At 38.8% G+C, this 27862-nt stretch overlaps 1 protein-coding gene across 3 annotated transcripts in view; it reads right to left on the bottom strand.

The window, feature by feature from the left end:
- Positions 1-27862, bottom strand: part of Crppa (CDP-L-ribitol pyrophosphorylase A) — a 234378-nt gene that overhangs the window by 87861 nt on the left and 118655 nt on the right. For all 3 annotated transcript variants that reach the window (XM_050158666.1, XM_050158664.1, XM_050158665.1), the window contains exon 9: positions 9881-10012. In XM_050158666.1, coding sequence (XP_050014623.1) covers positions 9881-10012 — 132 coding nt within the window. The remainder of the gene's footprint in view (positions 1-9880; positions 10013-27862) is intronic.

Raw genomic sequence — 27862 nt, 5'->3', positions numbered from 1 at the left:
TTTCCCCCATTGAACACTAATTAAGAAAATGCCCTACACGCTTGCCTACAGCCTTGTCCTGTGGAGGGATTTTCTTCATTGAAGTTTTCTCCCTCAAATGACTTTAGTGCCTGTTAAAATGACATAAGACTGACAGATATACTACTTCACCTGAGTCAGATGGCTATCCTGAAATCTGATAATACCTGGTGGGAAGGATGTGCAGAAAGAGGAACACCTTTTCACAACTGATTAGTAAAAATTAATGCAGCACTTATGGAAATAAATTGGAAGATTCCTTGAAAGTTAAAAATGGGCCAGCCTGGTGTACCAAGTGTGTTCCATGACAGCTAGAGCTGTTACACAGAGAAATCCTGTCTCAGAAAAAAAAAAAAGTTAAAAATAGAACTACCATATAACCCAGCTATTTTACTCCTGGGCATATATCTAGAGAACTCTACACACTATCATAGAGTTATCTGTTGTTGGTGGATGTCCATAAATGGAAGGATAATTCAAATGTGAAATATACATATATATGTATATATAAATATTACTATTCGGCTCAAAAGAAAAATATAATTGTGTACAGTTTAAAAGCTGAAGGGGGACAATATATGGCGTGTTAAAATGTACACTCACCCCGTCTATGTAGCACTCTCTAGTCCTCCCGTTCAGTTGGTGATTAGAGTCAGCCTGAGTCCAATCTGACAAGAATGTAGAATTTATTTGAAAGGATCACAGCTAAGTAGGGTTGTTGTGTGCCTCCAGCTTCCTGCCCGGTAGAGCTCCTTTCTGATTTTCTCTGGTGAAAAGCAGTGATGTGGAAGAACAAACCAAATAAACACTTTCCTCCCCAAATTGTTTTGGTCATGGTGTTTTATCGCAGCAATAGTAACCCTGACCAAGACAGGTGGTACTCCAGAGATGTTTTCATTTTCTTTTCCCACATGTTTAAGGATATTGAACATTTTTTGAAATAGTGTAGACAGGGACAGCTCGTTAGTTTCTCACCCACCTGGACACGAATATTCTCAAAGAAACTATATTAATCACAACATTGTTTGTCCAATAACTTGTGCATATTTCTAGCTAACTCTTAGATCTTAAATTAACCCATTATTTTAATCTGTGGATCACCACAAGGCTGAGAACTATAGGTAAGATTCTGGCTGGTGGCTGACGTCTTTCTCCTTTGGCAGCTACATGGAGTCTCCCTGACTCCACCTACTTTCTCTCTATATCTCTGTTCAGATTTCCCGCCTGGCTTTACTAAGCTATTGGCCAAAACAACTTCTTTAATAACCAATGGTAATAAAACATATTCATAGCATACAGAGGGGAATCCCACATCAAAACAGTTACTGGCCATTTGTGTACCTACAAAATTTGCTGGAAAATGGATAGACAAAGAATGTATGTAAGCAATGTCCCAATGAGTGCAGAGAGAAAAGAAAAACCTTCATGTATTCCCTCCTATGTGGAACCTAGCCAATAATATATAGCTATGTATGTGTTGGGCAGTTTCTAGGAAATCAGATCACTTTGAATGATATGTCTACCTTCAGCAAATGCTTCAGAGGTCCCTACGGAAGATCACCAGCCATCAGTCATGGCTTCCTTGTATGCCTACTTCTGAATTACAACTACTTTTAGAAACTGCTTTCCCAGCCTCTGAGACTCAATGCTACTGGGTTATATGCTTTAAATCAATCTCAACTTTCTCAGAGGAGACATTATATTACAAGAATTAGTTTGCGATAATTCAGACCTCATGAATATAACTGAAGGATTATAGCTGCCTATAAATATATGCATTCTGCATTGATAAAATGTTCTAAAAACAATTCTTAAATTGTGGCATGGTATGAGAAAATAATGAAGTTTCATAAAAGCATATGACAGCAATATTTTGTAAATAACTATTATTGAGTAACTACAATTTTTATATTTTGAAACATTGGTATTTAATTCTCAGTCTATTCAAAGAACACATATTTAACATTATTTTTATGATTTTTGTGGTATTTGTACTTCAGTGCTGAAACGTGTTTTTAACTTGTTGAGTTGAACAAAGCAGACTATCTATGATCCACAAATTTGAGATAATATACTTAAGTTTTTGTTAATAACAATCTCCAAGCTTTTCAATGAGATCTCAAGTTTTTCTCCCCATCAGTTCCCTAAGCATGTGGGACTACAGTCCTTTACGAATACTACCGGCAAGTTCCTGTGATTCTTCTCCTAATGTCTAAGACCTCTAAACCTAATATAACCATATGTACAGCGGGCCCCTGTAGGACTTCCTCACTTCCTACAGAGAAGCCATCCTGCATCACGTGATTTGGCTTGGCCGTCAAGTAAACACTACCATGACCTTCTTGTCAACTCTTCTAACGTATTCTGTCTATCAGTCATATCAAGTAGTCTATAGCTAAGCCTTCTCTATAAATGTGATAGGAGGAAGAGAGGAACTAAGGGAGAGAGGGGGAGAGAGAGAATGTGTTTATGAGCACAAATCTGCATATTATGTTAAAATATATACCATTGTAATCACAAATTTTATTCATCTCCCAAGCTGTGAACCCCACAAGGATTGAAGGCCACTCTGAAACTCAACCTTGCGCTCAGTGTGGTGGGGGTCTGCAGTAGGTAGTAGTAATTCAGTTAGCAAGCTAGGTAACTGGAATCAGGATGAAGGGAAAGAGTCAAAGGAAAATTGAAAATCCCAAGTTTGAGTTGAGCCACATGAAGCTTCAATGATGTAGAATGCATTTGAGGGTTGTTTGGAATGCATGACTTACATTTAAAACACTTATTTTTATTAGTATGTTTAATTTAAACTTGTTATTTATAATTGAGACAAAAATATAAGTGACTTGAAAATCATCACAGGATTGAAAATCAAAAGCATAAAATTTTGGATGAATATGCTCATTTTGCTATTTTCTATTTTTTTAAACTCATATGCAACTTACCTGTCTCCTCAGTAAAGTATAAAATTAAAAAGTAGTGCTACCACTACACTGTGTCAAACATGGCTTTACTTACTGAAAGTAATCGCAAACAAAATGTATAATTCAGTTTCTATCTTTTGGTTTTCTACGCTCCAATGTACCTACCGAGCTGTTACCAGTGTATTCACATGGCCAGTGAGAAAACACACATATGGACTTAAGAATACTTACATTTTTAAATGCATTCATAGGTATATTAATGATGTTTTTCATATTTACATATTTATAGACTTATTTCATTTGTGACTACCTGAATTTACATGGAGACATCAATAAATTAACACACGGTCCATTATATTAAACTTTACTGGTATTGTGGTTGGCAGAATCTGATGTGACCTCCAACAGTCGCCAACACCCAGTGTCTATGCCTGTGTGTTACACCCTGCCTGAGTGAGGGCGGGGTCTGGGAACTTGCCTCCTATCTACAAAATAAAGCAGCAATGGGATGTTGCTCAGTTATGAAGGCTAGGAAGAGTGGGAGTTTTCTCCTGTTGGGAGTCTCCTTCCCTTGTTCTGCTGTTGTAAGACCCTCTGTGAATTCCCAGTGCAGCAGACCACAGCGGATACAGGGAACACACAGACCACAGCGGATGCAGGGAACACACAGACCACAGCGGATGCAGGGAACACACAGACCACAGCGGATGCAGGGAACACACAGACCACAGCGGATACAGGGAACACACAGACCACAGCAGATGCAGGGAACACACAGACCACAGCAGATGCAGGGAACACTGAGGGATCATTTCTAAGAGGACCTAAACTGACAGTTTGACCCAGACACTGACGGTCACCAGCAGCTGAGGTGAAACTGCTCTCAGGCTTACCACACTGGCTATACAGTAAATGGTGAAGAAATACATTCCCAGAGGAATGCGTCTAAGAATCACATTGCACTTCCTGAGAGAATACATCTTTTCATTTTCACACATAACCTATTCCTTTTCATAAAAAATGAACATAACCAACCAATGTGTCCAATACTGAATTTCATTTGGATGTGCCCCAAGAAGCTGATCTTATTGCTGTTTTTCGAGTTTATCAAGTGAGCCAAGCAAACTCCTAGAAAAGACAAACTTGAAGACATTATTTTTATGTCCTTCGTGTTTTCCCAAATGACTAACTCTAAATTAAAAAAGCCCAAGTAATACTAATGAGTGAAAAATATTTTATCTAATAGGCATCCCACATCCAGAAAAAAAAAAAGCTGGGGGAAGGAGTCTAATTCCTCTGAACAGGGCTTGTGGGTTCCTGTAAACAGATTTGGGGTTGCATGTTTGCGGGGTGCATGGTTTGGTTGTGTACAGTGGAAACAGCCATCTGTTCACTCAATTACCAAGTTCAATTCCAAGTAACAGCTCACTGAAGACACCAGAGGCTGACCTCCTCCAATCTTCTTTTATGTTTGGGTTTGTTTGTCTGTTTCATGTCTGTCAGAATGCAGACATATATATCTACCCTATGAATAATTCTTTCCCCTTGAAGGATACCAAATGCCACTTCAGGAGAGAACACAAATTCAGTCTTTGGACAAAGAGATATCTCAGAGATGTTGGAATTGCTTTGTATTTCCTAACAAGGGCACCTGCAGTCACCACAAAGATTCAGAACCCAGGATGTTTCTAGGTGTCCTTCAGATGCACACAAGACTTTCCAATCAGACAACAAAGGATGATGGCATTTGACCCACCAAAGACAGTGATCTGATAGATTTCCGATGCAAGTCTTATTTACATAATTTCATTTAATTTAAGGCGGTTACAATGCTTCAATTTTAGTTTCATATTTTGTTTGGGGAATTTTTAAGCCTTTCGTATGTCATTCACAAGTAATCACTAAACAAAAAATGTACAGATCTGCTTTACCAGCTTTGTTTCTAGTGTATGACTTCCTTATCTGTAGCAACGTTAAAAGTTGGAATTCAGAAGCAGAGCCAGGGTGATGGACCCTAAACTCCAACCTTCAGTTCCTTTCTGCAGCTCTCCCAACTGGCACAGCACTTTCCAGTGTTCCCAACCATGAAAGTGCTCACAAGCTCAGGTGTTCCTCTCTGGATTCCCACTGCCTCTGCTCAAAACCAACAGAAGACTGCTGAGCAGGAAGAAATAAAATCTCGAACATCTGTAGACTAAATTCCAAGCACCCTGTTATGTTGAGACGATCCCTTATTGTGATGTCTAAGAGAAAAGAAGCACTCCCTCTCTAAAGTATATACTAACTCGAAGACAACTTTTATCAGTGAAATCAAGAAAATTAGTACACTGAAACTCATGGTCATAAAACAAGAAGGGCAAAACCCAACTAGATTCAGGTATCAGATCTAACCTGCATGAGAGTGAGGCCTGCAGACTGTCACTTGGCAGAGCAGGCACCCTGCCAGCTCTCCATCTCTTCCACCCACATTTGACTCTGGTTTATTTGTCTGGTGGTTTATTTGCTGGGTTGCGATGGGGCCTCACTGTGTAAATCAGGCTGCTCTCAACTCAGTCTTCCTGCCTTGTCTCATAAGCGCTGGAACTATGAGCAGGTTCTACCGTGGCTAGCTTCACACAATGCTTCTGAGGTCTAAATTTTACAAACACAGCATATGGGACTCAAAATCTTGACATATGTTGTCAAACACTATACTGCTGTTTCTTTAGCAGAGAAGCAAACAGACATTGATTCATCAAACCAGTCAGATTTTCATTAAACTCTTTAACCTGGAGACCATATGTTTGCTTCTACCTCAAGTACCTGAGGTTTCAAAATAGGCGTACAGAGTAGAAAACTACAGGACTTGTGTTTATAGACCTTAAAAGCTTTATTATAGTTCACATATAAAAATTATAGATAATGCATACTTAAAAATATTTACATTAAGAATTACTATAAAATACTTTAAACATTAATAAAATAGCTGTTCTTGGCTTAAAACATTCATGCCTTAGATATTAGATCTCAATAAATTCTTAATTATATCAGACACAGATTTTCAGATAATCAGAACACCTTCCTCCAGTAAAATTTTATATTTTACAACTTAGTGACTGCCATAGCAAAGTTGACTTAAAAATAATAAAGAGTAAGATTTTGTTTTTTAAGACAGTGTCTCACGCCCTTGATCCTCTTACTCCAGACTCCCACGTGACGGGCTTACCAGTGTGCACTACCATCCTGGAAAAGTACCTGAAAGACTTTACATGCTGTTTCTCCACCCTACCATGGGTAGCTTATAGAAACCTGGCTTTGAGGGTCTCAGCTCAGTCACACAGATCTGTCTGAGAGCAAGCAGTGAATTCCAGATCCTTCTGTTTTCAAGCAAAAACATTCTCCAACCAGGGAATTCTCTCAGGTACAGAGACTTGTAGATAACCTACTTGTACCTGAGCCTGAAAGCACACAGAGCATGCTGGGTATTGTAATGGTATATTAAGGCTGCTAAATTCAGGATATAAAAATCTCAAGATATCCAGTTAAATTCAAACTGCATATAAGTGACTTATAATGCACGGGTGAGCCACATGATATTGGGAACACATCGAATACCCAGGATTATTGATGGTTCTGAATTACAGATGACAAGGCAGGAGATGCTTTACCTGACAGCTCTACTCTTGACTTTTCTCCTAATGTGAGTCATGGAGCCCAGAAGATTCCAGGGACTGGATATGCTCTTTTCTCTTCCATTTTGAGCTTTGCCTAAATAAATTCTACTTTACATCTGCATAGTGTGGTGTTAGCAGTATTCATTCATGATTCTGTTGCAAACATGGAAAAATGATTTACTTATAATCCCTACCATATTGTATACTCTCACCAAAGATTATAGTGCGTTGAGTAGGAAATATTCCTGACCAGGAACAGAGACTCAAGTTTTCTCTACCAGTTATCTGCCTTTGAGCAAGAACATGTATCTCTTTCCAGGTCCAACATCTCAGATTTCCAGGATCCTATGCAGACTAAAATATGCCACAAGTAACCGAGGCGTGGTTACAAATTTCAGAAACAACGCCTCTAGCTATGTCAAGTTAAAGAACACTGGAGCCTGTACTGCCTATACGATGGTCTTGACATCTTAAAAACTCACTTGCAGAGACAAGCTAATGTCAGTCTTACCTTGTCACCCTCCTTCCTCAGACTTCCACATAGTGCTGCAAATGCCCACCATGCCTGTATTGATGACGATCATTACATTTAAATAAAGTTTACCTATTTAAAAATATACCTGCAGGTTAATGACAAACCTAAGATAATTTCACAAATTGTAGGTGTACAAAAAAATACATTATTTTGTTGCTTTGCCCACATATAAATTTTAAATATTTATTTGTATTTTTACACACATGTGCAAACATGTCTGTGTGTGCGTACAGATCCCTTGGAATTAGCATTACAGGTGTTTATCCCTTGTCCATCATGAATGTTAGAAACCAAACTCAGGTCCATTGCAAGAGGAACACCGAGCCATCTCTATGTGTAATTCTAAATGTCTGTAAATACCTGGAAAGTCAGCAATTTATTCTATTTATTCCAGAGCACTCCAAAATCAACTGTCAGACTTACTAAATCATCTACATGAGAACTCAAAAATAATATAAAGTAGTCACAGATCTGATGAGCTATCACCTAGACCTGTCTATGTCTAGATTAGTCTACATATGCCAAAAATGTAATTCTAACTTCTCTATGATGTTCTGATGGAAATCCCACGCCTTCACACAGAGATAGTCAGGGGCAAAGCATCTTGCCTTCCATTAACTAAGTTGCTGCTCCCAGCAGAATCACAGACGCCTTTCTCCAGTTGAGTGCTGTGCTCCCTCAGGATACAGGTGAGTGCTCCCTCAGAATACAGGTGCCCGGCACGCACGGCAAGTGCATGAATAACACGAAAGGGAGAAAGCGCTTCATCACCAGTGTTACGAGAATGACACAATGTCAAGACATTTCAGATTTGCCATTAGGCATGGGTCAAAATGCTACAGGATTTGCCATAAAATCAAGGACTTTCGTTATATCTGAAGTTTAAATTCCAATTCGGAATATACTTACAAACTTATCTGGAGTATTTTCGCTTACTAAATCTGGAAATCCTATGTGGGCTACCTTACCTTACCTTGGTATTTGCCAGCTTATACATTTCCTTTTTGGTTTCATTTCGTTAATTTTTTTTTTGAGAATTTCATACATGAACACTGTATTTACACCATTTACCCCTCCCTTTCTCCTCTCCAGCTCCTCATATGCCTCCTACTCCCTCTCAAATTCATGACTTCTTCTTAACTGTTGTTACAGATGCATATATGTATGCACACACATGTACACATACAACGTCTTCTGAGAACACAACCTACCGAGGCCATTCGGTGTTGCTCATATGTACATATGTTTAGGGCTGATATTTATGGTTGGATAAACTATCAGGGAACTCCTCCCTGAAGAAAACTGACTTTCCCTCTCTCAGCAGCCAATGCTGTTCTTTATCTAAAGGTGAAACGTGTGAAATTCCCCCACCCCCACTGCTATGTCAACTGTTGGTAGCATTACTCAAGCAGCCATATTGTTGTAATTTTGTGGGCACAGCTTTCCTGCCATGTCAAGAAGACACTATCTAGCAGTAGGTACTGGTCCTCTGGCTCTTAGAATCTTTCTTCCCTGTCTTCCACAATTTTCCTGAGCCTTGGGTATAGAGGTTACATTATATCTACTGTGGCCAAGCTTGCCAACTGTCTTTTGGGACTTAAGGCCTTATTAAAATGAGGACATTCATGTCTGACACTGTAAATCTAGTCGGTTGCCTGTGGCTGGACCAGTCATGGACCCTAGAGGTAACCTACCATTGCCATTCTCATAAATCTAGCCAACTCTCTGTGGGTGGAGTAATCACGGACCTACAGACCATCTACTGTGGCCATTCTGCTAAACAAATGTAATCTCTAACTGTAAATTACCCACAGGTAAATGTAGCTTCACCCCTCATTAAAGAAGTTTGCTTTTGTAACTGATGTACATTATTACAGAGATCCATAATTGGTCAAACCGCAGAGCTTACTGCTGCACACTGCACCAACCCCCCTCCCCCCATGTCTGCCCTCTGTGCACTGGCACCCAGTTCGCGACCTTCGGTCAAGGGAGCTGGAGGTTAAAATACACAGACACACACAGACAGAGATACAGCAACAGGGTCATCCTTGAATTCCCCAAGAATGCCCCTTTATTGTGTTCAGGGGCAGATTATATAGAGATAGCCACGCCTCAGACAAACACACCAGAAACCACTCTCCTGCCATCAGGAACTCCTGAAGGTCTCGTGCTCAGAGCAGCTGTAGGCACTCACATCAGGGGATTACAAGAAATTCAGGATCTGGGGTCTCACTGCTCCCAACAGCTTACATCTTTTCTCTAAAACACTTGGTTTTTTATTATCCTATAGTTGAGAGGTTAGACCCATTATAGCCCATGAGAGATGAGAAGGTCTAGGTGTGTGTGTGTGTGTGTGTGTGTGTGTGTGTGTGTGTGTGTGTGTGTGTGTGTGCGTGCATATGTATGAGCATGTACGGGAGTGTATGCAAGCTCTCCGGAGTATAGCACACATGTGGAGGACAGAAAGGACAATTTCAAGTATTGGTTCTTTCCTTTGACCTTGCAAGAGATATTGTCTTTTGTTTATCACTGTGTGTGCCAGGGTAGCTGGCATAAAAATTTCTGGAGAATCTCCTGTCTTCACCTCCATTTATCATTAAGAGCATCATGGTTGCAGACCCACCCTGCAGCACTAGCTTTTTACACAGAGTCTTGGCATTGCAACTCAGCTTCTCACTCTTACGTGCACAAGTTTTTCCTAGTGAACCCTCTCTCCGGATCCTGACACCATTCTGCAAACATCATGCCTGTCATACCTCTGAGTAGTTTAGGAGAAGTCCACTTAATAAAATATTCCTCTTCTTCATGTCCTCCGCCAAACTCCTAATCCACATCAGGCTCTCCATCTTTGGAGCAAGTGGAGCTAAGGTGAGGTCACAGCAGTGCACCTGAGGACACAAGCAGAGCGTGGCTCTCGTTAGCCTTCCCTCGGAGAGAATTAAAAACCAACTGCTGGAGTCTGCTAGCTTTGTTACTTCATGCGAATAAAGTCCAATGTCTTCTAGACAATAAGCACCTAATAAGTGAATGACTCCTCCTTTATGAATATGAAATAAAGGCTCAATGAAAGTACATTGAAAAATATAAAACATTACCATTATTGGCAAATCATACCAGTTTCATAAAAACACAATTCCAATAGTTGTTTAACTAATGATCTATAACAGGTTCATTATTTCATAACGTATAAAAAGCTAATAAAATTAAGGGAAGTAACTTTGTATAGTATTTTAGAATATCTGACATTTCTAATAATTATCTATGTCTATAATAAACCCCAAGCAATTTTTTTATGGAACATTTCTTTATGTGATGTCAGTATTCTGAAAAATATGAAATATTGGTAAGGGAGGACTCAGTTTTCTTTAAAGAGCCTGTCACTGGGAGTTTGACCATGCTCCAATGAACAATGAGCAACACAAATTGGATTTTTTGTATATTTTTTTCTTTAGGAAAGAAGCACGACGGGAGAAAGATGGACTTGGGAGGAATGGAAAATGAGTGTCACTGGAGTGCATTGTGAGGAATTCTCAAATAATCAATAAAAAAGAACATGTTGGAAAAATAAAAACACTTTAATTGAAATTTAAAGGATCGCAGAGAGATCCTTTGTTAATTCTACAAATTATTGGTACAGTTTTTCACAAGATAATTTAATTTTTAGTTTTTTTGTTTATTGAGACAGGGATCCTCTATGCAGTCCTTGTTTTCCTCGAACTTGTCCTGTACACATGAGTTGGCCATGAAATCATAGAGAGCCATCTGCTTCTAGCTCCTGAGTGCTGGAATTAAAGGCATGCACTACCACTGCCTGGGCCAACATAATTTACTAAGTGGAAACATCACACAGTCCTATTATAGGAAAAAGCCTAAATCAGTAGTTCTTAACCTGGGTTTACAACTCCCTTTGAGTCAAATGACCTTTCCACAGCGGTCATTTAAGACCATTGGAAAACACAAATATTTATATTATGAATGTAGCAAAACTACAGTTAAAAAGTAGCAATGAAATAATTTTATAGTTGGGAGTCATCACAACATGAGGAACTGTATTAAAGGTTTGCAACATTTGGAAGGTTGAGAACCATCAGCCTAAATGATGCAAAGAACAGGAATAAATGTGTGTGCTCTTTTGAAAGACCCAATTTAAAGTAATTTTCAGAATCAGTTATTTCCCTATTACATATGCAGACAACCAGCAACACTTTAATGTGGACCCTACCCTTATGCACTACAGAAACGGCCCTTCTGCCGCGGTCTCCCACATGGAGGTACACTGCATAGCAGACATACATTTTATTGTGTTCCTTCTATAGCGTACAGCAATGAGGCTTTCTACCCCAACATTGCATTTTCCTTCTCCAGGGAAAAATATTTATAAGAAAGTCTTTATTATTTATTTCACTGCTGGAGATTAAGCCTAGGGCCCCACACATGGCTAGCCTACAAACACTTATTGAGTTATGCTCGCTTTAAAGACAATGGTTTTAATAGACATTAGTTCAATAGTGATCCAATAACAATGAGCTAGTCATTAAACATAGTTAATTAAAAATATGTACATACAGTTATTTTTTTTGAAATTTAAAATGACAAAAGCCCAACTGTATGTCAAAGAAATAACTTTAAATGACATTTCACAAAGAAACTAAAAGAAAAAGAGCAAGGAAATAAAGGTTGTTCAAGAAAATTAAAAGTAGAAAGGCTTTCCAATGAGTTAGCCAGCTGACAGTGCAGGATAGGAGGATGTGACCCTGGAACCCTGGGCTCTCCTTTTCCTATCTCTGCTTCCAGAAAAGTCATACAGGCAGAACTTCAGCTGTCTTAGCTCCTGTCTAGTGAGCTACAGCATTGCCAGAGCTGAGAGTGCACTATAAATACTAGACATTCAGCCAATGGAGTTTAACTTGTAAATCAGTGTTTAGAACCCAAGTCCTCCCTCAATGCCCACCAGCTACAGCAAGAGATATTGGCTCCTATTTAGAAGTCCTATAAAGATGGCTCACCAACCATATTAAAGTTGATAAACTGAACAGACTCGTTTATATCATTGATCAAACTACATCTACAAAGTCCCCTTTCTATGGATTTGCATCATTCAAGTGAGCGGGACTTGCTGGTGACAGGCTTGCAAACACAGCAAGCTAACTTACCAAACTCTACTCAGCTGCACAAATTACAGTCTCGGACAGAACCAAAGTCAGGGGGTTGACTAGCAGGTCCTAAACCATCACGTCTGAAAGACCACTCCTGTATGATGCTTCAGGCTTCAAGGTACAATTAAACCCTTAAATATGTGTAAGTCCCAGTAACATATAAATACCAAAAAATGCTGCTGGCTTGCCGTGGTCCTACCACAGCCCGGGTTCAAGTCCTAAAATGCGGAACTGGCAATGACAAAAGAAATGAAGTAGTTAGTGTCCAATCGCCAGCTGAGTCGCAAACAAGAGTCTGGCCGCAAACAGATTGAGTCATCTTTATTTATGCATCAAAAACAAGCATGTTTTCCCACCCTCCAGCACTAACTTCTGGTAAAAACAAATAAGTCAAATCTGTTTCTTCCCAACATTTACATGAAAACAACTTTTAAACCAAAAAGAACAGTCAGCATTTTGCTAGCTTGGCTAAAGACCGAGCCAGGCACATCTTGTCCTTACAAAGCTGAAAAATGATAACCATAGGAACACGTTTTCAAGAACTACAATATCATTCAAAACTTAACAAGGCATGTTTATAGAAATGTGGGTGGTTTCCCATCAACTGATTTTATACAGTTAGCTTATACTTCTTCAATGGTCCATTACTGTTTACTGCCTCTCATTCTGTCAGAGCTGAATAAGAACAGTTCCTAGGCTCTGGAGTGGCACTTGCTATTTCTACATAGGAAACCTGAGAAGTATCAGTTCCCAAAGAATTTGAGTGAAAAATACTTGAGAAAAAAATGGGATTTTCAGAAATGATCATATCTGCCCATGTGTGACTGACAAACTGACCCTAAAAACCACCAAGAGAAGCACCAACACTAAGAGAGAAGAGAGCATACAGACTCATGGTTCCAGCGGTATTCTGCTCCATCCTGAGGTCCACTAGTTTTAGCCGAGTGAAAGACTGTCTCCAGTGGGCTCTGCCTCGTGGAAACCCATGGGACGAGCACTCATATGCTGATCCGAAGCTAGGCTACGTGACTCCCAACGTCAGCTAACACGTCACTCACAATTAATGCGTCTGAAGTCCTTAGCTTTTAGAATGAAGGACCTGGCTAATATGATTGCTCACCCATTTAAGTATATAAAGAGTAGCTTTTTCTTTAGTATAAATTTTACAAAATAATTTTCACGTTTTTTTTAAATCTCATACTGAAGAGGTGGGAGTGATCCTGGGGGAGGATATTCTCAAACAGTGACCACATAAAAGTGCTTTAATTCAAATGATAGCTGCATAGATATTTAAAGTGCAGAAAGGAGAAAGAGTGGGAACACTGATAACCTTCCTAGAGGAAAGATGATGGTCACAATGAAAACAGAGCTCTCTATAGAAAAGTTACCAGTGCTCCAGTGTGGGTCTCTGTCTCTATCTCCATCCATCACCAGATGAAGGTTCTATGGTGATATGAAAGATATTCGTCAGTATTGCTATAGGATAGGGTCAGTTCAGGTTCCCTATCCTCAGCTTCCCAAGGGAAAAAAAAAAAAAAAGAAAAAAAGAAAAGTTACCAGGAAGTCGACCCAGCAGGAAATGCACCTGCCGGAGTCTGACGCTCCTCTCTGGATGTCTGATCTGGGATCAGGTGCAGTTTTAGTTTCCCTGGGAGAACAGCGACGGAATCTGCTTGCCTCTAGACAAGCATATACTGAGGGCATGCTTCCCTTTTTTTTTTTTTTAAAGTTATAATTCCTGGGTTTACTTGGAAAGCTGATGTCACTTCCACACCAGCCAATACCAACACACACTTAACCAACACAGAGATAAAAACTATTCTTACAGAACACGCATTGTAGCTAAAACATGATGGTTGGAATGAAGGATGTGGTACAGTTGTCTCTAGAGTTGCTATTGATTCATGAGATGTATCACCTGGAACTAGGAGATTCTTGTTCCAACCACGGTTTTATAAAATGAAGCAGGCCCAATGGCTAAGACATTACATAACAAAACGTAGGTGAAAGGTTCTGGTCCCAACCTTGAATATTTTACTCCATACTGAGCATTGTGCTGCTTATACAACAAACTTTTTTTAAAAACACAGACATATATCATTAGATTAATAAAATTTAAGCATAAAAAATAGGCTGCAACTCAATATTCATTTACCAGATACAAAACCCTGATGGTATTTTAAAGATGAGGACAATATCCAATAGATATTCTCACTAATAGCATAATCTATTAATAAGCAACGTTATATTTATTTAGCTGACCATCATAGTGCGTGTGTGGAGTCTAAGGACACCTGGCAAGAGCTCATTCTCTCTCTCCACCACATGGGTTCCAGGGATCAAACTCATAATTGTTGATCTGTACTATCAGTGTCTATTCAAAAAGCCTTCTGCTGTGCCAATGAGTTCAAGGTTATTCCCCATTTTCTCTTCTATCAGCTTCAGTGCATCTGGTTTTATGTTGAGGTCTTTGGTCCATTTGGACTTGAGTTTTATGCAGGATGATACGATGGATTTATTTAAACTCTTTTCCATGTAAATATCCAATTGGAATAGCACCATTTGTTGATGATGCTGTTCTTTTTCCACTATGTAGTTCTGCCTTCATTATCAAAAATCAGAAGGCCATAGGTTTGTGAATTTACATCTGGGTCCATTCAATGTCTGCTTTTATGCAATACAATGCAGAGAAAGAAGTACATATCCCATAAGCTTGGGTATGCTGTGTGTTCATTTTCCCTGAATTCTAGAAAATCTTTAACTCTTTATTTTTGTCTTAGCCCATTTTTCAATTAGTTGAGGGATACTCAACTCCGTGACTTGGTAAACTTTCTGTTGTTTCTGTGGCTATTGATTCCGAGTTTTAATCCTTGGTGGTCTGACAGGATGCAGAGAGTTATTTCATTTTAATTGTATTGTGTCTGAGTATGTGGCCAGTTTTGGAGAGAGTTTCATGAGGTACAGAGAAGAACATATATTCTTTGTGTATGGGTGAATTGTTCTGTTAGAATCTGTTATGTCCATTTGGTTTATAATGTCTGGCAGGTCCAGTATTTCTGTTTAGTTTTTGTATGGATGACCTGCCTATTACTTAAGGTAGATATTGATATTTTGTACTATCAGTATGTTAGGGTCAATATGTTATTTAAGCTTAGTAGTGCTTCCCTTACAATCTAGGATATGCTTGTGTTTGGAGCATAGAATTTATGAACTGAAATGTCACCTTGGTAGATTTTTTTTCCTTTGATGAGTATATTTCCCTATTTATTTTTATTAGTTTTGATTTGCAGTTTATGTTAATAGATATTAAAATAGCTACCCCAGCTTGCTTTTTAGGCCCATTTGCTTAGAATATCTTTTTCTAACTCTTTCCCTGAGGTAATATCTCTGATACTGAAGTGTGTTTCTTGGATACAGAAGAAAGATGAAACACGTTTTTGCATCCATTTTGTTAGCCTATGTCTTTGTATTGAGAAATTGACATCATTGACAGTGAGAGATATCAACGACCAGTGATTATTGATTCCTGTTATTTTCATTGTGTTGGCGGTAGTGCTGGAGAGAGAGAGACAGAGAATCTTTTTTTTTTTATTATTTTTCTGGTCTGAGATAAATTATTTGCTGTTTCAATGGGTATAGTTAACCTCCAAAAGTTTGAGTTTTACTTCTAGTACTTTCTGTAGGGCATGATTTATAGATATATATTGTTTCAACTTGGTTTTATCATAGAATATCTTAATTTTTCCATATATAATTGATGTTGTGGTAGATATGGTAGTCTGGACTCTATCTGTGGTCTCTTAGAGTCTACAGGATATAGGACCAGTCCCTTCTGGCTTATAAAGTCTCCTTTGGGAAATCGAATATAAAGGTCTGCCTTTATATGTAACTTGGCCTTTTCTTTTCACAGCTTTTAATATCCTTTATTATGTGTGTTTATTGTTTTGATTATTATGTGGTGAGGGGACTTTCATTTCTGGTCCAATCTATTTGGTGTTCTGCATGTTTCTTGTACTTTTACGGGTTAGAAAAATTTTCTTTAGGTTAGAAAAAAATTCTCCTATTATTTTGCTGGAAGTATTTTCTATGCCTTTAAGCTATATTTTGTTTACTTCCTCTATGCCCATTATTCCAAGCTGTGTTCTGTTTGTAGTATCCCAGATTTCCTGGACATTTTGTGCTAGTATTTTTAAACATAATGTTTTATTTTGACTGATGAATCCCTTTCTTATATCAGTCTTCAATGCCTCTTCAATCTCTTATATTCTGTTGGTTAAGGTTGCCTCTCTAGTTCCTGCTTAAAGTCTTACATTTTTCATGCCAGAATTCCCTCAGTTTGTGTTTTTTTATTGATTCTATTTCCATGTTCAGGTCTTGGACAGTTCTATTTATTTCTTTCCATTGTTTGTGTTTTCCTGGATTTCCTTAAGGGATTCATTTATTCCCTCTTCAATTTTCAGATAGGCAGTTTTAAGGTCTTTTTCCTTGTACTTCAGTTATGTTGGGAGAATCAGGTTCTGTTGTGCTGGGATAGCTTGGCTATAATGGTGACATATTGTCCTTGTTGTTATTGATTCTATTCTTATGCTGGTATCTAGGCATTTGTGTTTGGGGTGATTATGGATCTAGGTGCCCTCACCAGAATTGCCTATTGAGTTCTACTTGAAAATTCTAAGCTCTCTTCAGCCCATTTCCACTTCCAAACATTTCTGAGCAACATCACTTGGTGTAATACTCATGCCCTCACCTCCTACCATCAACTGTTGGTGTTGCCTCCTTTAAGGATATATCAGCATAAGCAACTTGCTTGTAAGGGGCATAAGGGGCAGAGGCTTCTGGCATGTGGGTTTGGAAAGCTTGGTTCACAAGCAGTTGGCTCCACTCCTCTGGGTCTGACCACAGGCTGTGCACCAAGGCACACCACTGGCCTAACTTCCTTCAACTGACCTCAGCAACTCCATGCTAAGTTAACCAACTTTTAACCCACGAGCCTCTGATGGGCACCCAGATGGAAACTGCTGTGCACACGGTTGTGGCTGACAGTGGGTGCGGCTGACCTGGTCTGCACACAACGTATGGCTGACTGTGTGCAGCTGGCCCAGCCTGGCCTGTACACAGTGTATGGCTGAGGTGTGCGGCTGACCCGGCCTGCAACATAGCTATTTGTGAAGAGAGTCTGGGACTTGCCTGAAAGACTCTCACTGGACAGGGATGACTTGCCAGTTCCCCATACAAAGAAGCTAATTTTAGACAAAGGACTTCAGTTATGAGAATGTTCTAGAATGAGAATGTTCTATTAAATTATTTTAAGATCCCTTTTACTTCTAATGATATAGGTTTCAATTACTCAAAAAGGGCAAGTATTGGCATTACTCAGGCGCCTGTGTGGTAAGGCAGATTGACTGCCAGGCTCCCACTGAACTGGGGATAATGGTCTTTATGACAACCGACTCTCACACTGCTCAGAGGATTAGAGGGGATCATTTGTTTTTAAAAAGAGCATGGTGACTCATTTTTTTCAACCACTCAGTGAGTGTCTGTTATGACTAATGCTGACAATAATTACATTAATAATATGCATGAGGAGGTAACATTTGTTATAAGGGTTCTGAGGGTTTTAGATGCAGTGAGAATTCCATCTCTTCTGAATGTGAAGAGCAGGAAACACAAGATCAACATTGGACTCTTTCGGGTCCCTAAGCTGGGGAACTCAGTCATAATCACACACACACTGAGCAAGTTAGCCAGTGTGGCTGTTTTGGCATGTTCTAGATGAGTATTCTATCAGGGGACTCCATGATGTCTATATGACCACATCTGGTGCTGCCATTCACAAACAAGAGGACCCAGTAAGGATGATGAAGGAGGGAGGGTTGTCTTGATAACACTTCCTGTGTGCCACCTCAGCAAGCCTTAGTTGAGAAAAAGCCTCTGCTGCTTGAAAAAAAAAAGAATTACATTATGCTTTTCAAGGGATCAATTATTGCACAGGGCATTCCAGTCTAAGCAAGTTTGCAAAGAGCAGATCTCTGCACTGACTTCATCACTTCCCACGCTTTCAATAAAAGCAGTTGAGAGTCTAGAAAACTGCAAAAGTGAACTGCTTTTAGTCACTTCGCATTCTCATCATTGGGGAGCAGCGCTTATGCTTGGTAATGTTCTCATCATTTTCCTGTCTCTGCAGAGATTCAGCAAAAAGTCAAGGGTCCATCAGGTTTTTGTTTGGTTGGCTGGCATTTTCCTGTTTTAGTTTTCAGAATATAAAATATTGCAAAACCAATAGTTAAAAAAAACATAGCATCTAATGCAGATACTGTATAAAATTTGGTAAGGACACTGTGTAATAAATATTTACAAGTAAGTGATATATGTATATGCCATATGAGGTACCATTGGTTAATAAATGATATATTTACATGTAAGTGATATATGTATATACCATATGAGGTACCATTCTATTAAATGTAAGATTTTTTTTAAATATCAAAATTCAAATGTTAATGAAGTAATATGGTATGTACTCACTCATAAGTGGATTCTAGCCATAAATAAAAAACATTGAGCATATAATTTGTGGTCCTAGAGAAGCTAAATAAGAAGGTGAACCCAAAGAAAAACATAATATTTATCCTCCTGGATATTGGAGGTAGACAAGAGTGCCAGGCAAAAGTTAAGAGCATGGAGGTGGGGGTGGGTTGGGGGGGAAGGGGAGATGGGGAGAACTTGGGGGAATGGGATGGTTTTGATGGAGAAAGGGTGGATACAGGAGCAGGGAAAAAATTTATAACATGAAAATTACAATTATGAGGTAGCAAGGAAACAATTTTATGGTTGGGGTCACCACAACATGAGGAAGAGAATTAAAGGGTTGCAGAATTGGAAAGGCTGAGCACCCCTGCATTAAGGAGCCTCTCTGCTCAATCTAATCCATTTTGTGCTGCATTCAGAGTATCAAAAACATATCTGACCATCTCAGTCTTGACAGAACACAGCTGTGGTGCAGAGTTGCACAACGGAGTCCAACCTGACTCTTAGCAACATTCTCAGCCTTCTTTATTTATGCCTATCAGTCTACCTCAAACCCTTTCACTGCTTCTGACCAACTCTTTCCTCCTCTGTCCTTGTAGGAATGATGCTCTGGAACCCCGGAGCTGGACCCTGCTCAGTCTCTAGTCTCTGTAACCTTAACAGACCTCAGCAAGCAAAAGAGTCAAGTTCTCATGCATATCTCAAAAGATCAGGCATTACATCTCTCTTCATTTGACCTAATACCTCTTCTCTGGTCCTTGAATTCTCAAATATTTCCTGATTGTTTATCTACCACTTATTTAGAAGGAAAAGAAACCAGAAATTTTTTTTATTTAAAAAAAAAATTCAATAAAAGAAATTTCCGCCTCCTCCCCGCCTCCCATTTCCCTCCCCGTCTCCCTTTTCCCTCCCCCTCCTCCCAGCCTTCTCCCCCTACTCCCACTCCTTTCCCCCTCCCTCTCCAGTCTGAAGAGCAGTCAGGGTTCCCTGCCCTGTGGAAAGTCCAAAGTCCTCCCCCCTCCATCCTGGTCTAGGAAGGTGAACATCCAAACTGGCTAGGCTCCCACAAAGCCAGAACATGAAGTAGGATCAAAACCCAGTGCCATTGTCCTTGGCTTCTCAGCAGCCCTCATTGTCCGCCATATTCAGAGAGTCCGGTTTTATCCCATGCTTTTTCAGTCACAGTCCAGCTGGCCTTGGTGAGCTCCCAATAGACCAGCCCCACTGTCTCCGTGGGTGGGTGCACCCCTTGTGGTCCTGACTTCTTTGCTCATATTCTCCCTCCTTCTGCTCCTCATTGGGACATTGGGAGCTCAGTCCGGTGCTCCAGTGTGGGTCTCTGTCTCTATGAGCTGTTAGAAACTATAACATTTCCCTAGTTGCTATGGTCACAAATTTATATATTCATTTTAAAGTCCCCATTCAAAACTTGCAAAGATAAATACAATTATATCTAAACATAATAGAGATAAAATAATATGAAACCTACCTTGCATAAAATACCACAACTTCTTTAAATATAATGACTTCTTTAAAAGGAGTTACTTTATAAAGCAAAATACAGGATTTCAAAATGTTTAACACAGATGTTGTTAAATATTATATGAATCTACAGCCTTAAAAGGTTAGTTATATAATAGAGAAGACAGTTCACTAGAGGTGACTACTAGATTTTATCTATAATTTACACCAAATTATAAGAGGAATTCATAGCCTGGACTTTAATTATTGAGGCATTCTCAAAAAAAAAAATGGCCCAAAACAGATATACAAGAATAGCCTGGTAGGAAAAAATAAGTAATTTTGCAACTATTTTCAATACAGAAGCAAGGGAAAAGGCAATGAAAGGTCAGAAGGAAGGATCTAGGATTATCTTATAAAAACCACACTATGAAAATATAGGAATGAGAAAGAGGCAAAAGCAAAAAAACCCAAATAACTTGTAACATGTCAGCCATGCATGAAGGCGCACCTTCAATCCCAGCACGTGGGAGGCAGAGGCAGTCAGACATCTGTGCGTTCCAGGTCAGCCTGGTCAACAGAGTAACTTCTAGGCCATCTAGAGCTACACAGAGGAACCCTGTCTTGAAAAAATAAGAAAGAACAGGGAGTAGGAAGAAAGACTAAGGAAACAGGTATGTCATTGTACTTGATTCATATTTAACATGGTTGGTATAATGACAACTGCTTTATAGTTGAAATATACACACTGCGGAGCATTAAACTGCTGAATGATTTGACAACATGCTGATATTTAGAAATGATTAGGTCATATTTTATTATGGATAAAGGTCTATGTCAGTGGTTGAGATATGTCATTTCTTTGCCTAAAGGCCAGTTCTGCCAAGAAGAAAGGCTCCAGGTGGAGTGTCTTTAGTGCTCAACATTCTCTCAGGAGTAGATCAGTGTTGAAAGGAGTGATTGTGTCTCATTACCACAGAACTCTGGGTTAGATTAAAAGCCATTTTTTACATCTCTTTGAAGAGGTTGAAGATTATACTATCTATACTGAATATAATCTCTATGTATCTAAAGAACCTGATTAGCCTAATTATAAATATGACAAACATAGATGACTATTAATCTATAATTCTAAATACCTATCTAACTTAAAGACTAAGACAATAAACAACTGTGTAACAAATAAAAACAGTAACCTTCAAATGTTGTATAAGTATCTTGATCAGAGGTAGTAATGTACACTGCAATATGGTAAATTATATGTCAATACATAAACAATGTTTCAAACAGAGGTAGAAGCATACATGCATACGATATTTAATATAATTTAACTTTGTATCAATATACAATTACAAATAAGACTTTGGGTGATTGCCCAGGTAGTCAGTTGTCTCTGTCATTTGTTGCACATTTTGGAAGTTTCTCAATTGTACTTCCTGTTTACTCAAGTAATTTTACTTCCCTTTTCAGATCTTTGATGGAGTTGAAGATTAGACCATTGTAGTTACCCTCCTCATGATTTAGCTAAACTTAATTTCAATACATTATTTAGACTCCTTGAAATAGAATGCTTAGTAAAACTTTTGTTATATGTTTCTTGCTTAATATTGTTTATTGCTGGTAATTTTATATTTGTTATCTATTCCTATTGTATATAGTTTGGATTGATCTTGTTTAGACAAAAGGGGGAGATGATGGATCTCAGCCAATCACATCACATCTGGCTAGTGTGCAGCTGCCTGGAGCCCAGGTAGAAAAACCAGGAGAGGTAGGGCCCACCAGACCTATCAGATTTCGGAACTCTCATTCTTTTTTTTTCCTTTTGGCATTTTGCTTTATTTTCTTGATTATTAGCAAAAATACTAAATGAAATTAGATATGAGATTAAACTACTTTTATGAATTGCAAATTTTGTCTTTAATTTAAATTGATTACTTGTAAATATATTCTTGCTTAGAGACCTTTCTTCTGGATAAATTTCAAGTAGTAAATTCTTTTTTTTAATTTATTTATTTATTAAAGATTTCTGTCTCTTCCCCACCGCCGCCTCCCATTTCCCTCCCCCTCCCCCATCAAGCCCCCTCGGGGCACTGAGCTGAACAGAGATCTCTCAACAGAAGAAGTTCAAATGGCCAAAAGACACCTAAGGTCATGCTCAACTTCCTTAGTGATCAGGGAAATGCAAATCAAGACAACTTTAAGATACCATCTTACACCTGTCAGAATGGTGAATATTAAAAACACCAATGATAGCCTTTGCTGGAGAGGTTGTGGAGAAAGGGGTACACTCATCCATTGCTGGTGGGAATGCAAACTTGTGCAACCACTCTGGAAAGCAGTGTGGAGGTTTCTCAGGAACTCTCATTCTTATAGTGTAAGTTTTCCCCTCTTTAACCATTAAAGTATTCCTGTTACTCTTGAGCTAGCCTGGTTACTTATCATACCGACCTAATTCCCAACAAATGTGAAAACAGGAACCTAGAGAACAGCTATATCATAAGTCAAATAAACTTGTTTGATAAGGTTCATACATACCATGGTAATAAGTAACATGCTAAATACAATTCTTCCACTGAACAAAGCATACTTTAAAAAAATGAGTAATACAGTCAATCATCCAATTCTTCCTAGGGCTATCATCAATATGAGCGCCTTAACACAGCACTCGGTTTTAATTGCTTGGCCTTTTGGGCTTCACATGTCAATGTTCAAGTCAATTAACTAGAATAACTCTAACAAAAAAATGCAAATTGTTTCTTTCATTGACCCAAGCTGAATCGCCTACTGAAATTCGGGAAATAATTAGCAAGTACTAAATCTGTGCTTAATTAGGAAAACATATTTTTAAAAATTAGCAAATGTCCTCTAGATACCATTGTGTTTGCAGATTCCATTAGAACACCACTGTACTGAGTACAAGCCTATCCTTTAAACAGATTAGCAGCAGGAGGGTGTTTCTATGAGAACCATTTCTCCATACAACATCAAGTTATATACTCATCATAATTAATCATCATTTTCTACACCCCACAACATAAGTTTTCTGCTGACCATTTAGCCATAAGCAAAGATCTAAAACAACATAGCTGACTCTATTCAATACCCTCATAAAAATGACTTCAGCTTTCCTCATCTTTGCGTTAGAAATTAATTCTTTTATTACCACAGTTGTAAAAGGCTGCAAAGGTACTCTTTAACCACTACTTATCTAGGTTTTATTACTGACTTAGGCAGGAAATACCTGAGACTTACTGTATTAGCACAAAACAAGTGAAAGAATTTGTAATACTTATATAAGCAATTCTATTTCTGCTGGAGTGGCATGCAGGCAGGAAAGAGAAAGCCAATATACTTAAGGGAAAATCACGAATTAAATACGTATTAGTATTTCATATAAATGAAATATTTCAGAAGGAAAAGCAGAAGGGCTCATGAAGCAACACAAACCAAACAGTTGAGACTGTAGTGGAGCCAGGACTAGGCGCTACCCCCTGACTGGCCAGTGGCTGAATCAAGCAGTGACAGTCACTTGAAAACAAGAGCAAGATATCTAGAGAGCGGAAGCAAATAGATGGTCAAGCCTAAACCCAGGGTGGAGACTTGATAGGTAGGTTACTCTCTTTTGCTTGCTGGCTCAGAACTTGTCCCCTGGAAAAGCATCTTTTCCACCCAGAACTAAGAGGGGTACTAGCAGGAAAGGTGGGAAATCCGCAGCTAAGTGAAAGGTGACAAAGATCCATGTGTAGGGTCTGCTGGGAAATCTTTCAAGAGTGTGGATTTTTATAACTTAAATTCAGTAAAAGCTTCATGAGTATGAAGCTAAAATAAGAAGCCATTAGACTTAAAAGGATGGCCCAGCCTTATTTTCCATTTGACATCTGTTCTTTATTAGGGAGGAACGCTGGATACATCTATGTGTATATATATGCATTTTTAATTTTTCCATTATTTAACACATTCATGAACGCATCAAAGTAGCAAGTGGATGCTATGTACAGCACACTGGATTGATTCTGCGGCTATGCTGTCTGCCACTGGGGGCCGTGGAACCTTCTGGAAACAATTTACATCCCTACGACAGTTCCCTCACATGTGGAGGATCAAGTGTCAATGGCTGATGGTTTTCTGGACTTTTAGAAATTATTTTATTATTTGCTGACATGTTCAAATATTAAACATTTTGAACTATTTTAAAGACCACATATTCTGATCTGTTATGCCTATAAATTACATTCTAACAAAAATATACTATGTTTAATACCTTTGAAGGTTTAACTATGTTTTTACAACACTAGAATTCCCCTTGGTACTTTATAGTTTTCTGCTAGAGTAAACTCACAAAGTTTCCCATCTTGTATAACACCAATAAAACTCTGGACGCTGTCAGTGAAAGCGGGGCTGCCATGCCACATAGGTGATTTATCCCTGCATAGTGAAAAAAAAATAAGCTCTAAATCATATACTTCCCATTATTTAAAGAAAATCTTGTGGAAATACAGGCAAGTGAGTAACAATTCCTACTGAGTTTTTGGAGATAATACGTGAACTGTGACGGTTTTACAAGACCATTTTTATATAACCTTGTCTAGAATACAACATTGGTAGTCCTGCCTTCTAACATCTCTCTTCCCCACTGCCCAGGAAAAACCACCAGCTCTTTGACGGTGAGTCTCTAAGTACAGAAGGTCTTAGTCTTTTTAGTTCTTATGTCATTTAAATAGAAGCCAATGATTTTAACCATTTCAATATCAATTTAACTTTTTTATGAATTTACTTTTGATATTTTCAAATGCTATTTTCCTACATATAGGTCCATGATTACGGAAGTGGTGAACATAAAGAAAATTAAAAGAGAGAAGCAGAGAACTGGGTGTGTCGCATGTTCATAGCTTATATAAAGGACACTGCATAAGGAACTTTCAAGTAGTCCTCCAGGAAGAAACAGTCTGACAAATGAGGTCAAAGAGACATGGTCCCCAACTTAGACTGTGCACTTAGAATATTTCTTTTTCCACAATGGTGTGACAGCAGTCTGTATTTGGTTGAAACCGACATTAAATTTTGATCTTCTTGACTAGTGCTAGGATACTCTCTTTGAGGCATACCACACAGCGAGTGCCTGCACCCGGTCAGCCACACATGAGGCTATACCACGCAGTGGGTGCCTGTGCCCAGACAGACACACATGAGGCTATACCACACAGCGAGTGTGTGTGTCCGGTCAGCCACACATGATGTTATACCACGCAGTGGGTGCTTGTGTCCAGCCAGCCACACAGTCATGAGGGAAAAGAAGCTACATGCTCCACAATAGGAGCTGCTAAGCTACAATGTTTCACTGATTACAGATGTCAAATGTATTTTCGTCCTAAGATGGGCTTTGCCAAATGTATGGATGCCTACTACATGCTGTGAAGCCTTTATATCAGTGGTCTAAGAAGGCAGAAGGAAGAACCACAGTTAACTCAGAAAAAAAGCTTAGACGGTTTATAGGCTACACTACACAGTATCAGATATCACATCCAAGAAGAGAAAACAGCAAGTATAAAAAACAGTGACCTTTTTATTCACAAATGAGATAATAGCCAAAGTAAAGGGAATATACCAATTGAGCTCTAACAAAGAAATAAGAGGAGCCACAAACCACCCCTAAATGGGCAATGTCCTCCCCGTTCCCCAACATCAATAATGAAGGAGGAGATACAATGGAAATTGGATACATCATGGGCCATGGGCAGAGATACAAGAGGAACCCAAGCTTTGAAAATGGAGACTGAGGTGTAACTCATGAGCCTGGAGCCAAACATTCTTTACAGGAATCATGGAACGAACACCCTAAGAAGAAATCGTAGAAAACTGCCTGGAAAAATGACAACATAGGAATTAAGAAATATATTGATGACCCAAATAGTGGCTGTGACAGGACCAAGTAATTAGCAGAGGTGCCTGATCTGCAGCTATATGGACACCACACAAGTGAACAGTGGCCTAGGACAACATCTCTAACTGAGCAGGTAAACAACAATGCCTGTGCGGTCACTTCAGCACCTTGGGTTTAGAAACCCAAGCATGGGAAGCATGATTGCCCAGCACAAACAGAACAATCATGGGTAGAAATTACCAAAAATCAGTATTTCCTGCTGACTTCTGGGGAAAATCCAAGGCAGGACTGATACCTACTGAATACCAAACAAAACCTCAACCCTACAAGGAATTTGTTTGCACTCACTGGGACATTGTATGTCCCAAATCTGGTTTATCAGTATGAATTAGAGACTCAAACCACTACACCAATTTTAGAAAGAAAAGCTCATGATTTTTTTTCTTAAAAAAAAAAACACTAATAGAATGGTTTAAGAAAGAATAGACATATGGAACATCCTTAAAAGACCAGTTTTACAAATCGTGGGACTAGGAGGAGAAAATTTTCAGGGTAACAATGTCAAGACTAATCAACAAAATCATAGCAGAACATTTCCAAATCTAGGAAGAGAGACGACCATTCGTATTCAAAAAGTGTGGGTAAGACCCCCTGAAACAACTCTCCATACCACAGATACCCCGCTCCATGTTACACTCCATAAAACACCTCTGCATACCACAATCCATAGAGACACTTTTCCATACTACAGCCCGTAGAGACACCTCTCCATACAGCAGTCCATAAAGATACCTCTCCACACTACAACAGTCCATAGAAACACCTCTCCACACTACAACAGTCCATAGAAACACCTCTCCATACTACAGTTCATAGAAACAACTTTCCATACTATATATTCTATAGAAACACCTCTCCAAATACAACTTTCAAAGACAACTCCAATGCTAATGGTCTCAGTTTTCTAATAAAAAAGCAGAAATGAGCAGATAGCTTTAAAAATTAGGATCTATTTAGTTGTTGCCGAGAATAAATGAACTGGAGTATCAAAGACAAACTGTGCCTTAGGGAAATGGAAGCAAATGACATCGCAATACAAACAGATGGAAAGAGTGAGCAGGTGTCACTGTTTTAATACCTGACAAAATGGCAATCTTAGAAAAGATAGCAAAGGAGATTTCATAAGATTAAAGGAAAAATAAAGAAGGCACAACAATTCTAAATATATTAGCATCAAACACTGACAAACACATTTAATGGAACAAATTCTTCTAGATATAAAGACAAATCAACCCCAGCACAATAATGATGGGCGAGTTCAACAGCCCACTCTTGTGAACAGACAGTTATTCTAACAAGGAACAAGTATAAAAGCATCATAGTTAAACAGCATATAGATCATATGGACCTAAGTTATCAAGAGAGCATTCCGTGCAGATGCTGCAGAATATCCAATCTTCTCAGTATCTCATGGAACTTTCTCTAAAATAGATTGTGTAATAAGAAACAATTTTGCATGCAAATGGATGGAAATAGAAAACACTATCCTGAGCGAGGTAACCCAGACCCAAAAAGATGAACATGGGATGTACTCACTCATAATTGGTTTCTAGCCATAAATAAAGGTCACGGAGTGTATACCTGGTGAACCTAAAGAAGCTAAATAAGAAGGTGAACCCAAGGAAAATCATATAGTTATCCTCTTGGCTATG

Source organism: Alexandromys fortis, unplaced genomic scaffold, assembly GCF_014885135.2.
Source record: "Alexandromys fortis isolate MF-2015 unplaced genomic scaffold, M_Fortis_MF-2015_v1.1 scaffold_101, whole genome shotgun sequence".
In the NCBI taxonomy this organism is placed as follows: Eukaryota; Metazoa; Chordata; class Mammalia; order Rodentia; family Cricetidae; genus Alexandromys; species Alexandromys fortis.
Note: the sequence above shows the minus strand (reverse complement) of the source record. Positions and strands in the feature narration are given on the sequence as shown.